General features: G+C 30.6%; 1 protein-coding gene across 1 annotated transcript in view; it reads right to left on the reverse strand.

Moving 5' to 3' along the window:
• Positions 1–3,042: 3,042 nt before the first annotated feature.
• LOC107168274 (ecdysis triggering hormone receptor) overlaps positions 3,043–15,885 on the reverse strand; it is a 178,660-nt gene continuing 165,817 nt past the window's right edge. The window contains exon 4 of the mRNA XM_089229778.1: positions 3,043–12,013. Coding sequence (XP_089085904.1) covers positions 11,182–12,013 — 832 coding nt within the window. The 3' untranslated portion in view covers positions 3,043–11,181. The remainder of the gene's footprint in view (positions 12,014–15,885) is intronic.

The following is a 15,885-nucleotide window of genomic DNA, read 5'->3' on the forward strand; positions in this document are numbered from 1 at the left end:
TGTGAGTATTTATTATTATTCATTTTTTTTTATTATTTATACAAGTGTATGATAATAGAAAATATATTTAAACTATTGTTAAAATGAGTATCTCATAAAATAATTTGAGTAATTTTAAAGAACTCAGAACTGTATTAGCATTTTATGAGATGAGCTGCAATCATTTTTTTATAAATGGTTGGTTTGTCAATCCATTTATATAATGATTCACTGTTTTTATAGAAACAGAACTTTTATGTAAGAATCCACAGTAATCTTAACCTGTTGTAATTATTATTATTATAATTACCTATACGGGTAATCTCCACACTCTTTAATTTTTTTTGAATTATAATTTTGAGGTACTGAACAATTATCAATCAATAATCATTAACAACCCGTAGAAATTTTTCTAGGGAGGGGATTAATGTTAAAACTTGAGGGTCAATCATCATACATTGAATGATAAATCATAATACCTGGATACTATCAATTTAATATGTTTTACACACATGATAGTAAATGGTTGTCCGTTAATCATTTTTAATTCCTAAACGGCTTGACTGATTTTGATAGCTTTTATTTATACATATATATACAGGGTGATTTTTTAAGCATGCTCGCCCCATTTTTATGCTTAAATTATGCATATATTCAAATTTTGATTTTTGGAATATTTAAGTGTAGTTAAAGGCGATATTTTTGAGTACTTAGATTTTTCACAACTTTTAAGGAGTATCCTGTAGCGATACCAACTTTGGTTTTTCAAATGACAACCTATATGTTTTAAAGCAAAATGTGATTCAGATAATTTTTCTGAAAATTTTGACATATTGCAATCAAAATTCGAACGAAAACTTCCAGAGTTATTCTACTTGAAATACTAAGGAATAAGGATAAAAGTCTAATACTTAAATGCCTACGTTGTAAATGGATACACGTACATATTTCGCATTTGTGCTATTGTACACTATTGTTCGGTATTTTATTATAAGTAGGTATACCTATGCTATACAAATATTAACGTTGCCTATAAGGTATAGGTAACATGGATAAAATAAAAAGGATATTATTTTATTCATATTTTCTTTTGTTTTGAAAATTGTCAGATGCAATATTTGGCCATTTAGTAATAAGTAGTGATTATTAACAAATATTTTATTTTTATATTGTATACCGAATTATAATTATCGTATCCATTTACAACGTAGGCATTAAGTATTAGACTTTTATCCTTATTCCTTAGTATTTCAAGTAGAATAACTCTGGAAGTTTTCGTTCGAATTTTGATTGCAATATGTCAAAATTTTCAGAAAAATTATCTGAATCACATTTTGCTTTAAAACATATAGGTTGTCATTTGAAAAACCAAAGTTGGTATCGCTACAGGATACTCCTTAAAAGTTGTGAAAAATCTAAGTACTCAAAAATATCGCCTTTAACTACACTTAAATATTCCAAAAATCAAAATTTGAATATATGCATAATTTAAGCATAAAAATGGGGCGAGCATGCTTAAAAAATCACCCTGTATATATATGTTTGAGTGGTTTTCTAGATGGCTTAGATTTACTGTTGAACCCGGTCGGTCCAACCCTGAGAAGTGCTCAAACAGGGATTTTAAGATTTACGACATATTTGCCTATGATTACTCGGACAAATGAGGTAAAAGCTTCATCACGTTAATGGTTTCGCATATAGAAATGATAACAACTTAAAACAAGAATAAGAGTTGAATGTATTTGATGAAATGTGTAGTTTATAATTATATGTATAGGTACCCTCAAAATTATCAAGATTATGTGATGTGTTGAAAATTATTATTATACGATACTGAATAAACTTTTTTGGTGGCTTGGAGTGGTGTGTTGGCTGCTACCAATCGTGGAATGCGATTAGGAGTAAGTAACGGCCACAGATACTAGCTCCCGGATGGGTGACCACCCGGGTTTCATAGTAGTTAAAAACTTTGCCACACTTACACGTGTTTGTTACCTATACCGTAACAACCGTAAAAAAAACCTAACGTATCAAAACCTTACCCCTACAACAGCTTAGTCTATAGCCTTAGTTGCCGGGCTTAAGAATGCTAAGATCAATAACAAAAAAAAAAAAAACTTTTGGTAATGATCAATCACTAATGTTATACAACATATTATGTCATATACCTGCCTAAAATAATAATATAATACCAAGATGTTAAGAGTTATAGCAAGGCATTTATTACTAGGTACATGATGTTTAATTTTGACATCGCAACGATGTAAAGCGTATAAAATTATAAAAACATTCCACGTAGATATTGTTTTCGAACTTAAGTGCGAGTGACTACCTGTTGATAATAGTTATTACCATGCCTATTTTACATATTTTTTAATTTTGCGATGCATGGGTTTCCGAGTGAATTTCGAAACTAAGCTAAAAAGTATACGGCATAGGTAAATTACATTTTAGCAAAAAATTTTTGAAAATGTTAACTAAGGGATGTAAAATTGTATTTTCAGCGTTGTTTTTGCTTTAAAGAAAAGGAGCGTCTCGTGATCGCTCATACTGGACTTAAAATTGCATGTAAATAGTGATGTAGATAAACTTAGGCATGGGTTGACCCTTGTTGGTGACCATACTTGTTTTTAAAGTTATTTTAAAATCAATGCTATCAAACAGCCTGGATATTGTGTTAATAAGTTAAACACCTGGTTCAACAAGGATGCTTATAGATTATGGTTTATTGTTCTGTCTTACGAACGTCACTATAGGTACACTTATATAATAAAATAATGCAGGTAATAGTAGTTACTATATTATCTATAATATGACTTTGGTAAAATTTGTACACAGATTAAATCAATGGTAAAAATCGGTAAAAAGTAAAAATACGCTTAAAATAAATAATAATAATAATAATAATAGTAATAATAAAAAATGAACGAATAAAAAAAACATATTGTATTCCTCTTATAATGATAAAAAAAAAAGAAAAATTATAAAATGCACATAAATTATAACTTGGCTGAAGGTATATAATATAAATATTGTGTTTATCTGTTATCTCTATATAGTAGGTATATATATATATATATATGTATGTAGTGTATACTGTACGATATACATAGGTATATTATTGTCATATGTTTTATTGTTATCACATATGTTTTTAATATTATATATTTACACAGAGTGATTCACCAACCATGCTACCCCATCTTTTAATTTAATGATACATTTGAATTTTTGAATTTTTTATATCTATACTTAAAGACCAACATTTAAAATTCTTGACGGTTTTTAGTGTCCTTTGGTGTTATAAACTTTTGTTTTTCAAATTAAAATTCCCCTTTTTACTGAAAGTTATTTAGCGGAAAATATTTGAAAAATGTTGAAGTACTTACCTTACCTACCCTATAAAAAAATCAAACGTGTAATTTTTCAATAGTTAAAATGTTTATAATTAATACTAAGGATAGATACTTTAATTCTTAATATTCCTTAACAATGGCTTTACAAAAATATAAAATAGATATATAGTGGGATAGATCTTAGATCTATAGTATTTAATATCTATAGGGACTTGACCCATTTTAATACATTATAAATATTGATACTAATTATTGCAATTTTCAATTCACTATATATAGCTCCCATAGTCCCATAAATTGCGAACCTATTATTATAGACTTATAATAAATTATCCTTAGTATACAAAAAGTAAAATAACTCATAAACTACTCGTTCGTATTTATTGTAAAACAGCTAGAGTACTCATTTGAAGAATAGAAGTTTGTATCTCCAAAGGACACTCTGTAAGTACGTATTACAACAAATCTCAAGAGTTTTATATTAAAAAATTCCAAAAATTTGATTTTCAATGACTACATCATTGATAGAAAAATGGAATGAGCGTTGAGCAATGGTCATTATTGATGAATTACCTTGCATAATATATATATATATATTAAAAAATATACATACATTATTACATTATACAATATATAATATACATAATATATACTATACTATAGATTAAAGGTAGGACTTACATGCATATATATATATATTATATATATATAATGTTATTGGTCGGTGCGCTAATAAAATAGAATAGATAACAGGAATGCTAATATACCTACTGTATAGGTAAGTATTTTGTTTTTATTTTTCCCGCGGAAATCATCACATTAGCTGTTTTTAACGAAAAACGATTCTCTCAAAATTCTGATTATCCGTGTATCATTACAAGAAAATTGCACGGTTACTGATCATAATTTTGCTCATCAGACAAACATTTTTTCCGTGCGTAAACTTTTAATTTTTTTTAAACCGATTTCTATATTATACCTACTGAAATCAATTTTTAGCTATAAAAATACAGTTTGATAAAATAAAATATGTTATTGATTTCTAATAGAGGTATTTGAAAATATTATTTATGATATAGGTACGCACATCATTAATATATAAGCAGTCCATAGTAAATTAAACCACATTGAAAATAAAATCAGAAATATTGTATCGTAAAATTTGCGGAATTTATGTGTACATGTCACCATAGGCGCAACTAGGGGGGGGGGCTAAGCCCCCCAAATTGTTTTGATTATTAAAAATTTAATGATAATTTAAGCATGGGATAGTGAGATACATACTAAATAATATTAGTAGTATATGACGAAGAGAGTTATTCAAAAGTATATTGTACAAATATAAAATAATATTACTATAGTTTATTTTGGAATTCCTACAATCCTACATAATTAATAATGATATTCTTATCTAATAAATGTGAAAAATTAATTATAATCTATGAGATTATCGATAATGTCATAATACGAGTATTTAAATATTTTATGCAAAACATACTACATAGAAGTAGGTGCATGATTTAAAATAATATAGTATAGTAATAATATTTTATAATTGTTTTTATTTCAATTAATAATTATTGTTCTGTGGCTGCGGCAATGGGGGTATGGGAGGCTTCAGCCCCCCATGGCTCACATTGACTAAATTTATTTGTAGGACTTCAGCTCTCCCAATATTTTAGACCTAGTTGCGCCAATGCATGTCACATTATGGTATAATAATATTTGTTTGTCTGAGAAACAAAATGTATCATTTCCTCATAATGTTACGCGGAAAAATTGGTTGAGAAGATCCTCTGACCTCTGCTCGAGCATTTGCCGTATTAAATAACATGGTGTAAGTATTACAGTCGTGAAAAATGAAAACATGCTTCAGACGTGAACAAATGTCAATACTTATTAGGAAATAAATCAAGAATTACTATACTTTTTAACAAACGATAAAACGTCTCTTGTATGGATAGATGACTAATGGATTATGGATTTGTTTATGCCTAATTTAAGACAACAATCGTAAATTAAATTTCGGTACTAAAAACTAATCAGATATAACTTTAGATTGGCTGCAGGTGACCAACAGGTAGCTCGTAGTGCTCGTACCTATCTAAAACACATTTTTTATAATACTCGTAAATCGAACGAAATAACCGACAAACTATAAAAAAATCGACTTATTCCTGTATTGATAAGTATAATACCTACGCACCGAATGCATATTGTAGCAGTACATAATTACATTGTACAATTTTATATAGGTACCTATAATATATATTATTTTATAATAAAAATATCATAATAATATAAAATATTTCAATTAATACATATACACACACGCGCGTACACACAAACACAAACAAACATACACACAAAGGAACTATAAAAATCGTAATGATAATATTACATAGTTGAGTTTTGGTATAGGAGGTACTACAGTCTACAATATTTAATATTTAGGATGACATTACAATTATATAATACAGATTCAAACATGTGATTAACAATATTGTCTAATGTTCATAATATACAATATTATATAGCAGAGATGGGCAACTCTTACTAGCGGGCCACTTTTAAGTACTTTAAAATCTAGCGGGCCGCAGTGCATAGGAGAAAGCAAAAAAAAAAAAAAGATCCTTTAAATTTACTAACATTTATTTTTTATCTTTATTTATTTATATTCACAATTATTATTTAATGTGATAATTGAGGATGAGGTTTTATATGAAGCGCGGACCAGATAAAAAAGGTACGCGGGCCGCCAGTTGCCCATCCCTGTTATATAGTTTTAAAACTAGGTATATATATGAAGAGCCACGCCACGCAGGGCTGAGGGAAGGTGAGTAAAACTTATTAAATAATCATAGAGAAGGACGCTATAGGTATATTGTATAATATTATGTTATTACTAACGTAATATTTTCTATTTTAAATTTTTTTTTCGTTGTATGCATCGGTGGCCACTACACACACACACATAAACACACACACACACACACACACACAAACACGCGCGCGTACGTGAACATTATGACGTACGCATCCTATAGAGCTTAAAATTTCCGAATTAAAAAATGTTAAAAACCTAGGATTCCCTGAAAAATTAGTAAAGTTTTGGTTGAGTTTAAAATTTCTTGAAAAAATGGTTATTTTTGAAAAAAATACGTTTCCCCTGAAAAATTAAAAAAGTTAGTAATACCTATTTAGATTATTCCTTTAGTTGGTGATATGATTTTTGAGTAACAAAAAAAATAAAAGAGTTACCTTCCTAGTTTAAATATTGTTTGCGAACGTCCAACACCGTATGACCTACTCTTATATAAGCCATCGGTATTAATAAAAATCCACGGTCAGACTTTCAATGGCTAATATAGTTGGTAATATGATAAATGTACTTTTAAAAAACTTTGCGGGAAATTCGCTGTATAGGTCGAGTAATCCTAATAAATTGTGATCACGGAATACGCGCAGGTAACAGTTATTAGGCGTTTGTTATAGTTATTATAAAAGTTATTCGGCGTGATTTAATCATTGCGTTTTTCGTCTCAATACTGCACTGGGTACAAAAGGATAACGAATACTGAATAGTATACTATACTATAATATACACAACATGCGAACTTAGAGTGAGTGTGTACAACAGGAATGAATAATATTTTAATTTATATAATAGGTAGACAATGCGATTAATTGACTTGGATGCGGCAATTGCGTCCAGGTCGATAGTATATTAATATGTACAAAAAGCGAACTGTTTTGGGATTTTTTTTTTTTTTTTTGGGGGGGGGGGGTTTAATTCCGATATAAATATACCATTTGAATATAATTCAGTTTAACGTCTTATAATAAAAGCGTGCGTGCACCGATACATTGATATAATATTATTATTGTACACAGAGTCATCAAAAATTCAGAATTAAACAAAATATTTGTATTAAATTTCACACCACAATAGTTTTATTATTTGCCTTGAGTTTCTTTTAGCTTGGGACTAGTTATTTATTATTATTTTTAGAACGTTATACTTTACGGCGTATGGTTTTCGCGTATTATTAATACATACAAAAATATTCGTATATTGAAGGATTATATTATCACACGAGGAAACAAAACATGACATGTAGAGAATCGAAAAAAAAACAATATAAAAAGTTAAATAATTTAAATATTAATAATAATTATTGGATATTATGTTTTTAAGTAAAATAAAAATTTCAAAGTAAATGGCAATTTTTTGTTATACAAACATCGCAAAATGGCCATCGGCCATATAAAAATTTATTATTTTCGAAAGTTTTTGAATATAACCATTGCTTGTGAACAATTTATCTATATGGTACCTAATTTATCAAAAGGCATTGTTATTTCTTCTTATTCCTTGGAGGACCGTTTGAATAAATATATAAATAATATAATGTAATTTGTAAACGCGTGTCCAAATCGTTCTGAATCAATAGCATGCATATATAATGCAATGATAAACATTATAAAAAAATAATCGATTAAAAACAATTTAATATTCGAAATGCCGTTCATACGTATTATATGCACCTATATCGTATAAATATAGCAAAGTATAATAATATGTATTGATAACGGAAACGGAAATAAAAAATTATTACCCACACCTATACACGTACATTGTTGTCTGAAAAAAAATCAGGGAATGGTAAACTCCTACAAATGTAGTGTAATCTCCTTAAAAAGATAGTGTTAATTCCTAAAAAAAATTAATACCACTCGTATTGCTGTAAAAAATATCAGTCTTGCAATATATTAACACATAAAACAAAAATTGTTTGAAAAATATAATAAAAATGTTAATAAAACAATAGTCATAATAATTTACGTTTAAAACAAAAATTTAATTTATTTATTTTCGTGGCATACTTGGAGATAAACAGACTCTAAACCTGAAATTTCTCCTCGTACATATTATTTTTTTGACGAAGTCTCGAAATTGGTTTTGTCTGTCTGCGTTGTGTTGTATGACTGCTTCTAATTGCAATGTATGTTTCGGTATGTACATCTTTTTAAACTTTCATGAATAAATGGAGATTTGGATGATGATGATAAAAACTACTATTAAATCTTGAATGAAATGATTCACATGCATTAGTAGTATCATTAGAATTTTGGAGGAAATAATGAAAACGAGAAAATATAATTTTCAGATAAATAGTTGCAATATTGTTGGATTTTATCGTCAGATGGCATATTTTCTAACAAATCAAGTACAAAGTAATCTCCAATATCGATAGCATCTTGCAATAATGGTAAACTGAATGTGATGAGAACTAAACATTTTCCAATTTCAGATTCACCATTATTGAAATCATTCGTAAATAAATATTTATGGTATTCAAGTTATGATAATTTTTAGTTTTCTGAGCTTTTCAACTTCAAAATCGTGAATTTCAGTAATATTACCATATTTTTTAAAAGGAAAAATGTAAGAGATTACAGTATCTTTGATTTTCAGGTAAAAAAGTTATTCGTGAAGGAGTTCACATTTGGCCAAAAAATCTGCCTACAGCAAAATAATTTCAATGTAATAAAATATCGTGTAGCTATATAAGGTACATCCGGACATCCGGTATCTTTATTATGTCAAACGTAACACTTTGGACATATTTTGTCGATATATTGTTGCATAATACATCAAACTCGTATAAACATTAACACGGGGCACATATATAAATGGAGAAATAATAAACATTATCATCTTTGATGTACAAAATATTGTCAATTTATCGTAAAAAATAAATAAAAATTACAAAGATCTATGTGGATATAATAATGTGAATATGAAATTTTTTTTAAAAACATGACTGGCGGGGGTGTTTCTTTAACCCCTCCCCTGTATATATTTTCTTGCATTTTATATAATACGTATACGTATACTGATCGTTGTATATTATTATTGTTGAAGGCGGACAGATACGCGTGATCTGTGTCGGAGGATGCGTGTGGGACGAATAGTCCAGAGAGTGGTTGGTGAGTATTTCATATTATTATATTAAAATATATGTTACAAATATGCTTGTGTTAAAATAGGTAATCTAGTAGTTTAGATAAAAATTGATGAAAATCACCGAAAGGATAAAATCGACCGGAGATATGTAACGGTGTGATATGTGGCGTAAAATTCTGCAGGAGAAGATAACCGTGAAACGGTCTGGCGGGGACAAAAAAACGAACAATGCGACATCGTTATGGGGCTCACTATAAATTAGATAGCTATTTATTTTATAATATTTACATAATATTATGTGATGTTACCGATATACCAATGGTTGCACAGGTATCGTATTATATAATAAGGCTTAAGTCAATATGTTTTTGCGACCGTATAGCAAGTGTCGGAGAGACCGCAACATCTGTGCTATTACTGCTATTATTAATATGATGGGTTAATATATTATTCTAGCGACATGATTATTATTCGAACAGGTAATATTATTATTATTATACACAATAGCGATTATCCCATCCGACAATACAACAGAAACGGACGGAGTTTCAAGCAGCGATATTTCGTTGGTATATATGTATTATATGATATTAAACCTATTTAATTTTTATATCAATCACAAATAATAAAAAAATATAATATCATGACTGAAAATGCGTCCTTTTCCAGATAAACACTATGCAATACTAGCGGAGGGTCTTTCATTTCAATGTCGACAGCAATGTTTCTCGGCCGTCACGAACCGCTGAATAGAGACGAATTCCTTAAAAACTGTGAAAAGGTAATTGTTATGGAAATCGACAGACACCTGATTTGTATTATCAATGATCTATCCGATGAATATAGTGATTCGACACAGAAATCGTGGTATTTAAGAATTATATTATATCATCCTTATAAATCGGATTGATTAAGGTTAAGGACAATATATAATTAGGTGCTGAATATTGAGATGACATTTTTTTCCACTTTAAACTACTCATTTCCAGTATATATGTTATATATGTGAAATAACAAAGATAGGACTCGACGCGTAAACTCTAAATTATATTATATCTCAATGAAAATTGGTCCAGGAACAATAGTTTCATATACAAATCTAAAAACCGTTAAAATACCACAAAAACTATATGATCTCGATTCATTGGCGGAAATAAGCAGTGGCGATGGAAGGGGAGGTTTGTTTCGATAGTTCCTTCCAAATAGCCGTCTCAGTCGTAGCTCCCCTTAAATCGACCGGACAAATAATTTTATTATTTTGGATTTCCAAATCTTGTCCTCATAAAAACTGTAGTAAATCGGAAAATGTATTATAAAAATAATAGGTGACAGGTGTGACTGAATAATAAATAGAACAAAATATTCCTTATATTTCTATAAATATAGATGTGCGAACATGAATCACGACTACAGTCTACTAAAGTCTCAACACTTCCATCAGTACCTACTCATTAAGGTGATTACGATTCGGACTATACTTATCGGAGTTTAGATGCGAATTGGCTTAACTCTAAGTCTCTAACATTATTAAATTGAATATTTTATGAAATTTAAAGTAAAAATAATTTTTATTTTTCGTGATTTCGAATACCTTTGTTGTATAAACTATGTAATTTTAAGAATGATTTTAATAGAAAAACTAACATTTTTTTTCTTAAGTAATTATTGTAAATTGTTATAGCCTCCCACTCCTCCCTTAACAATTTTATCAGATTTCCGCCCATGTTTCTTTCGATCATCACAACAATGGTATTTGGCAAACACAAACACACACACACACACACACACACACACACACATACACAATATTTATCACAACAAATATTTAATAAATAACTGTTCTATTTATTATGACGAAGACTCGATGTATGATCATCAGACGTAACTCTCGTGCGGTGACGGCTGATGGAGTTTAAGAATGCCGGCCGTGGTGATGTTCAACCGTTTGATGATGTGCCGGCCGCCACCGCCAGTCGTCCGGCCACTCCGCTCGACCCCCGATACGACGGTAATGCCGTTGCGCTTCATCCGGGCGTACATGTTGGCCGTGGCCACTGACGTCCTCCGGTCGCTGCCGCCACCGTCGCTTTTGACGCTTGACGTACCGGTGGTGGTGGTAGTGCCACCGGTGGCCGAGCCACCCGCGTGCGCAGAAGTCGTGGTCACTGTGCCCTTGCGGCCCAGGTGCCGGTTGCCCCACGGGCCGCGGCGCAAGCCACACAGCCGCCGGAACCCGTCTCGGAACTTGGACGACATGAGGTTGTACAGGATGGGGTTGAGCGCCGAGTTGATGTACAGCATAATCCGACTGAAGAACAGCAGCAAGTAAAAGTTCTTGACGCCGATCATCTCCATGATGTTGTAGTCGGGTGGCGCCAGGATGATCCATAGGATGAGCGCCCGAAACGGAAGCAAGCACATAAAGAAGGACACGACTACGGTGCCCAGCATGAGCACCACTTGACGGCGGTACCGAAGCGCCGCCCGGTTGGTGTTCGGCGCCACTGTTCCCGGATTGGCCATCAGGTGCCGAGCGATGATCACGTACAGTATGGACAGCACGAACAGCGGCACCACGAAGAACGCTGATATCGTGCCGACAAAGAACAGCACCGGCCACACGGTGAACGCCTCGGTACGGCAAACCGGCACCAGCGTACCGTCCACGTACTCTTCCCAATGGTAGTCGGGCAATCTGAGCATTGGGCTGCGGACACAAAAAAAAAACACGCGTGCGCGCGCGCACGACCGATGTGGCACGCGCGCGAGCGCGTCAAAGATTAGTCAATTGTGTAATATAAAACATCGCTTAAGCTGCAGCAGTGCACATCATAAATTATTATCTTGCAACAATAACGTATAAAATAATTGGGTATCGCTGCGTAATATTACGTTGTCGTCCGAAAGGTTATTTTAAGCTATATCTGCAGACAACATAATATTGTATAGTTTATAACACAGTTAAACCTTTAAAAAAAAAATTTCAGGAAGAGTTACGACACATTTTTTGACGATTTTTAGCTATTTCATCGAGTTCGTGCGCAATGCAAATTTCAGTTTTTTTTTTTTTAAAAGAATGTCTGAACGTATTTTCAACACCGATTTAGATAGACCGGATTTTCGTATGTTTGTTTTGATTTATTAACAATGGTTCTTGAACCAACAACATTCACTGAATTACAAGGAGTTAATTTATTTTGGTTAAAAACATACAAGATCGCGTGCAAATTTAGATAATCATATAAAATAAGATAGACTAAAAACATAATTATTTAGTCATTTTAATTGAAAATTTAACTCGTTGTAAGTTATAACATGTATTTCAATAATTTTTGGATCTAGAACCATATGATTTAAACTTAAAAGATCAAAATTGCTAAAAAAAAATACTGTTCTTTCAAATCTAGTGTTGGAAATGCTTGTTGATAAATAAAAAAATTCAAGTTCTATTCCGCACGTGCACAATGAAATGACTAAGAATTTGAATATCGTAAAAAAATGTGTATTTCAGAATTTTCATGCTCTAAAACCCCATTTCAATTGTAGGCCACTGGACAAAAATATTTTATTTAAAGGAAATACACTTACTATCAGTATAATAAAATCTCATTTAAGAGCGGGGATAGGCATATGGTCTTGTTGTGTAAGTATATAATATAATATCTGCATCAGATAACTATAATACATACCAATCTCGCTCGAGTTAAACCTAATAATATTTGGAGGGTTCAATATTATATTATATATAGTATTATGAGAAAGCGTGTCGCACCAGCCGTGTGTTATCGTCACCGTGGGCCCAATTTGTAATAAGCTTGAATCTTCACAACCAGATGATCAGCTCTTGATTTATGTAATTTGAAGCCCGGAGCAATAGAAAAATATATAGGCCTCTTTCTACTGTCTTTATATAATATTTAACGAAACTACCAAATATATAAATACACAATAGTAATAATAATATGATATTTTACGTTTGTATTTTATATGGACAACTTTTATTATTAAGAAGTAAAAAAAAAAAATGATTGAGAAAAATCACTAAAAAAACCAATTCGTGTCTGAACCACCACCGTGTTTATAATGTTTTTTTTCAATCTTTATTTTCTTTTGAACATCTCATATTATGTATTTTACTGACATGTTTTTTATGTATGCATAAAGATGTATTTTGATTGGCCAATAAAAAAATAATAATTTAGATGCAACGATCGGTCGACAAAATAAATAACTTATATTATGTTGTAGGTACCTACAGCAAACCAAACAATGAATAGCATTATGTATATTTTGTTTGTACAATATACTCGTACAAATCTCAAGAGTAGGTCATATTATGAATGTAAAAATGTCCCTGCAAGATTCGCCGTTATAACCTAATCTGTTAGGTCCTAAACTATACATCGGGCTGAGTACATTTTATATGAGCGCAAAAATTGGTATGTATTATGTTTATCATGTAATTCATAATAATATAATTATTGCAGCACAATATTGTTGCAGGCAATCTATAAGCCCTGAGTGACAGCCGCTGCTTTACGACAATAGTAATAATTATTATACAATAATATAATACGATATAAAAAATACATTATATTGTATTACATATTTTCGTATATTCCGAAACGATCAAGAGACGTCGAGTCATTCGACTTCAAAACGTGAATATTATTATATAGTGTGTAGGTCGTACTTCCAAAGTATTTGCAGCGGCAGTCTCCCAGAGAGCTTCTTTGCAAAACATGACACGAATGTATTAATAATTTATACATATGTTTGTATATGGAAGTATGAAATGTATTGTAAATTATAATTTTTTAATAATATAACGACAACAAGCGATAAGAACCCAAAACCGTTTGATTGCACATGATGCGGTTAAAGGCGATTTTAGCAATACGACAGTTATATTGTATATAATATGACACGGCCGCAGACTTACCGTGGTTTGGTCAAAGAAATTTTTAGTATGTGTTGATGGTTAGAAGGGCTAAAATATCGAAATAGATATATAGTCCTATCGCTTTCCATAATATAATCTTACACATATGAATTCCGGCACGAGGGTTGGCCCGGATCTTAGGGACATTGGACATTTTTCCGGTCTACGGTAGATCAAAACAATGACAGTAATATATAGATAGCAGTAAAAAGACTAGAAAAAACTAGTGAAGGGTTTGTTTAAGCTAATCCAATATATAAATTATTTCGAAAATTAGGTACTGTTTAATTTCCTAGTTACTCACACTCGCACAAGTTTAAATTTGATCAAAATGTTACCCTCAGAAGCCACCCTCAATTGTATCTTATTTTTTTATGTGTATCGGTATATACTCATTTTTTAATTATAAAGTATATAGATGAGGTAACTCAAAGTCTAAATTATCAAATCATTATATATGACTTTTTGGTTCCAGTTCGTTCTTGAGGATACTTCCTTTTTGGAGTGTGCGACCATGTCATATATGTATAATATATATTTTTTTAACATGTTTTGTTTAATGATGATTGCGTCATTATATACAATTTAATAGTGAAACAATTGTCATTTAGACGTCTGAAATGATATGGACGTCACAAAAACAGTACAAAAGACGAGTATACATCACAACATATATTATGATAAACACGAACCGCACTTTTAAAGGCAGTTATTTATGCGAAAACAACACCGTTGTTTACAGCGTTCGGCAATTCAACAATTGTATTTTCTCCGCAAATTGTATGTATAGTGATATTATCATAATAACATATTATGTATAATAAATTATATACTCGTTACGTACATATATAGGTATTTATTATATACTTAATCGTAATAATAAAACGAAAACACCAACGATTATATATAATTATTATTATTATGATTATGATTTATGATTATATATGTATTAATGTATTATAGATATCGTGAATCGTGATCTATTATATTTTAATTTATTGCCGACATGAGTATATTATGTCTTAATGTCGTATAATGATATAAAACTCATAATAGCTCGCGTATTTTAATGTGATATTATTTAATGTAACAATATGGGAACCGCCACAGAGCAGAGTGAACGGCGCTAAGCGATCGCCTCCGGAAAACCGATGAGCCAATTTACGAGTACAGAAAAAAAAACAATTATATAATAATAAATTACAACACATACAAAAGCGTCTATATATATATTTATATGCAGACTATGAAATAATAATAACGTAATTTAAGCGTATACTATAGGTAATATAGAAAATTTTGTTGTAATAATAATGATGATAATAATAATAATAATAATAACAATAATATGACTCTTAATCGTGTAGCTTTTGCAATATTTCATTCGTTCGTAATATGACGCACAATATATTATAATAATAATCAAAGCTTGCTCAAGCTGCGATAATACGATATAGTACCTATTATCAGCTGCAATATGTGAAACAATAATATATAAAAATAGATTATATTAACGAACACATTATATTATAATATATTATTTAAGTATGCATATTAGAGACTTGAAAGAAGAAATGTTTGCAACCTTAGTAGACGAAAGAAAGAAGTGTACAAGTAGTATATAAGAAAGAACGCGA

Source organism: Diuraphis noxia, unplaced genomic scaffold (genome assembly GCF_037042655.1).
Source record: "Diuraphis noxia isolate RWA-SAM2 unplaced genomic scaffold, SU_Dnox_SAM2 contig0005, whole genome shotgun sequence".
Classification (NCBI taxonomy): domain Eukaryota; kingdom Metazoa; phylum Arthropoda; class Insecta; order Hemiptera; family Aphididae; genus Diuraphis; species Diuraphis noxia.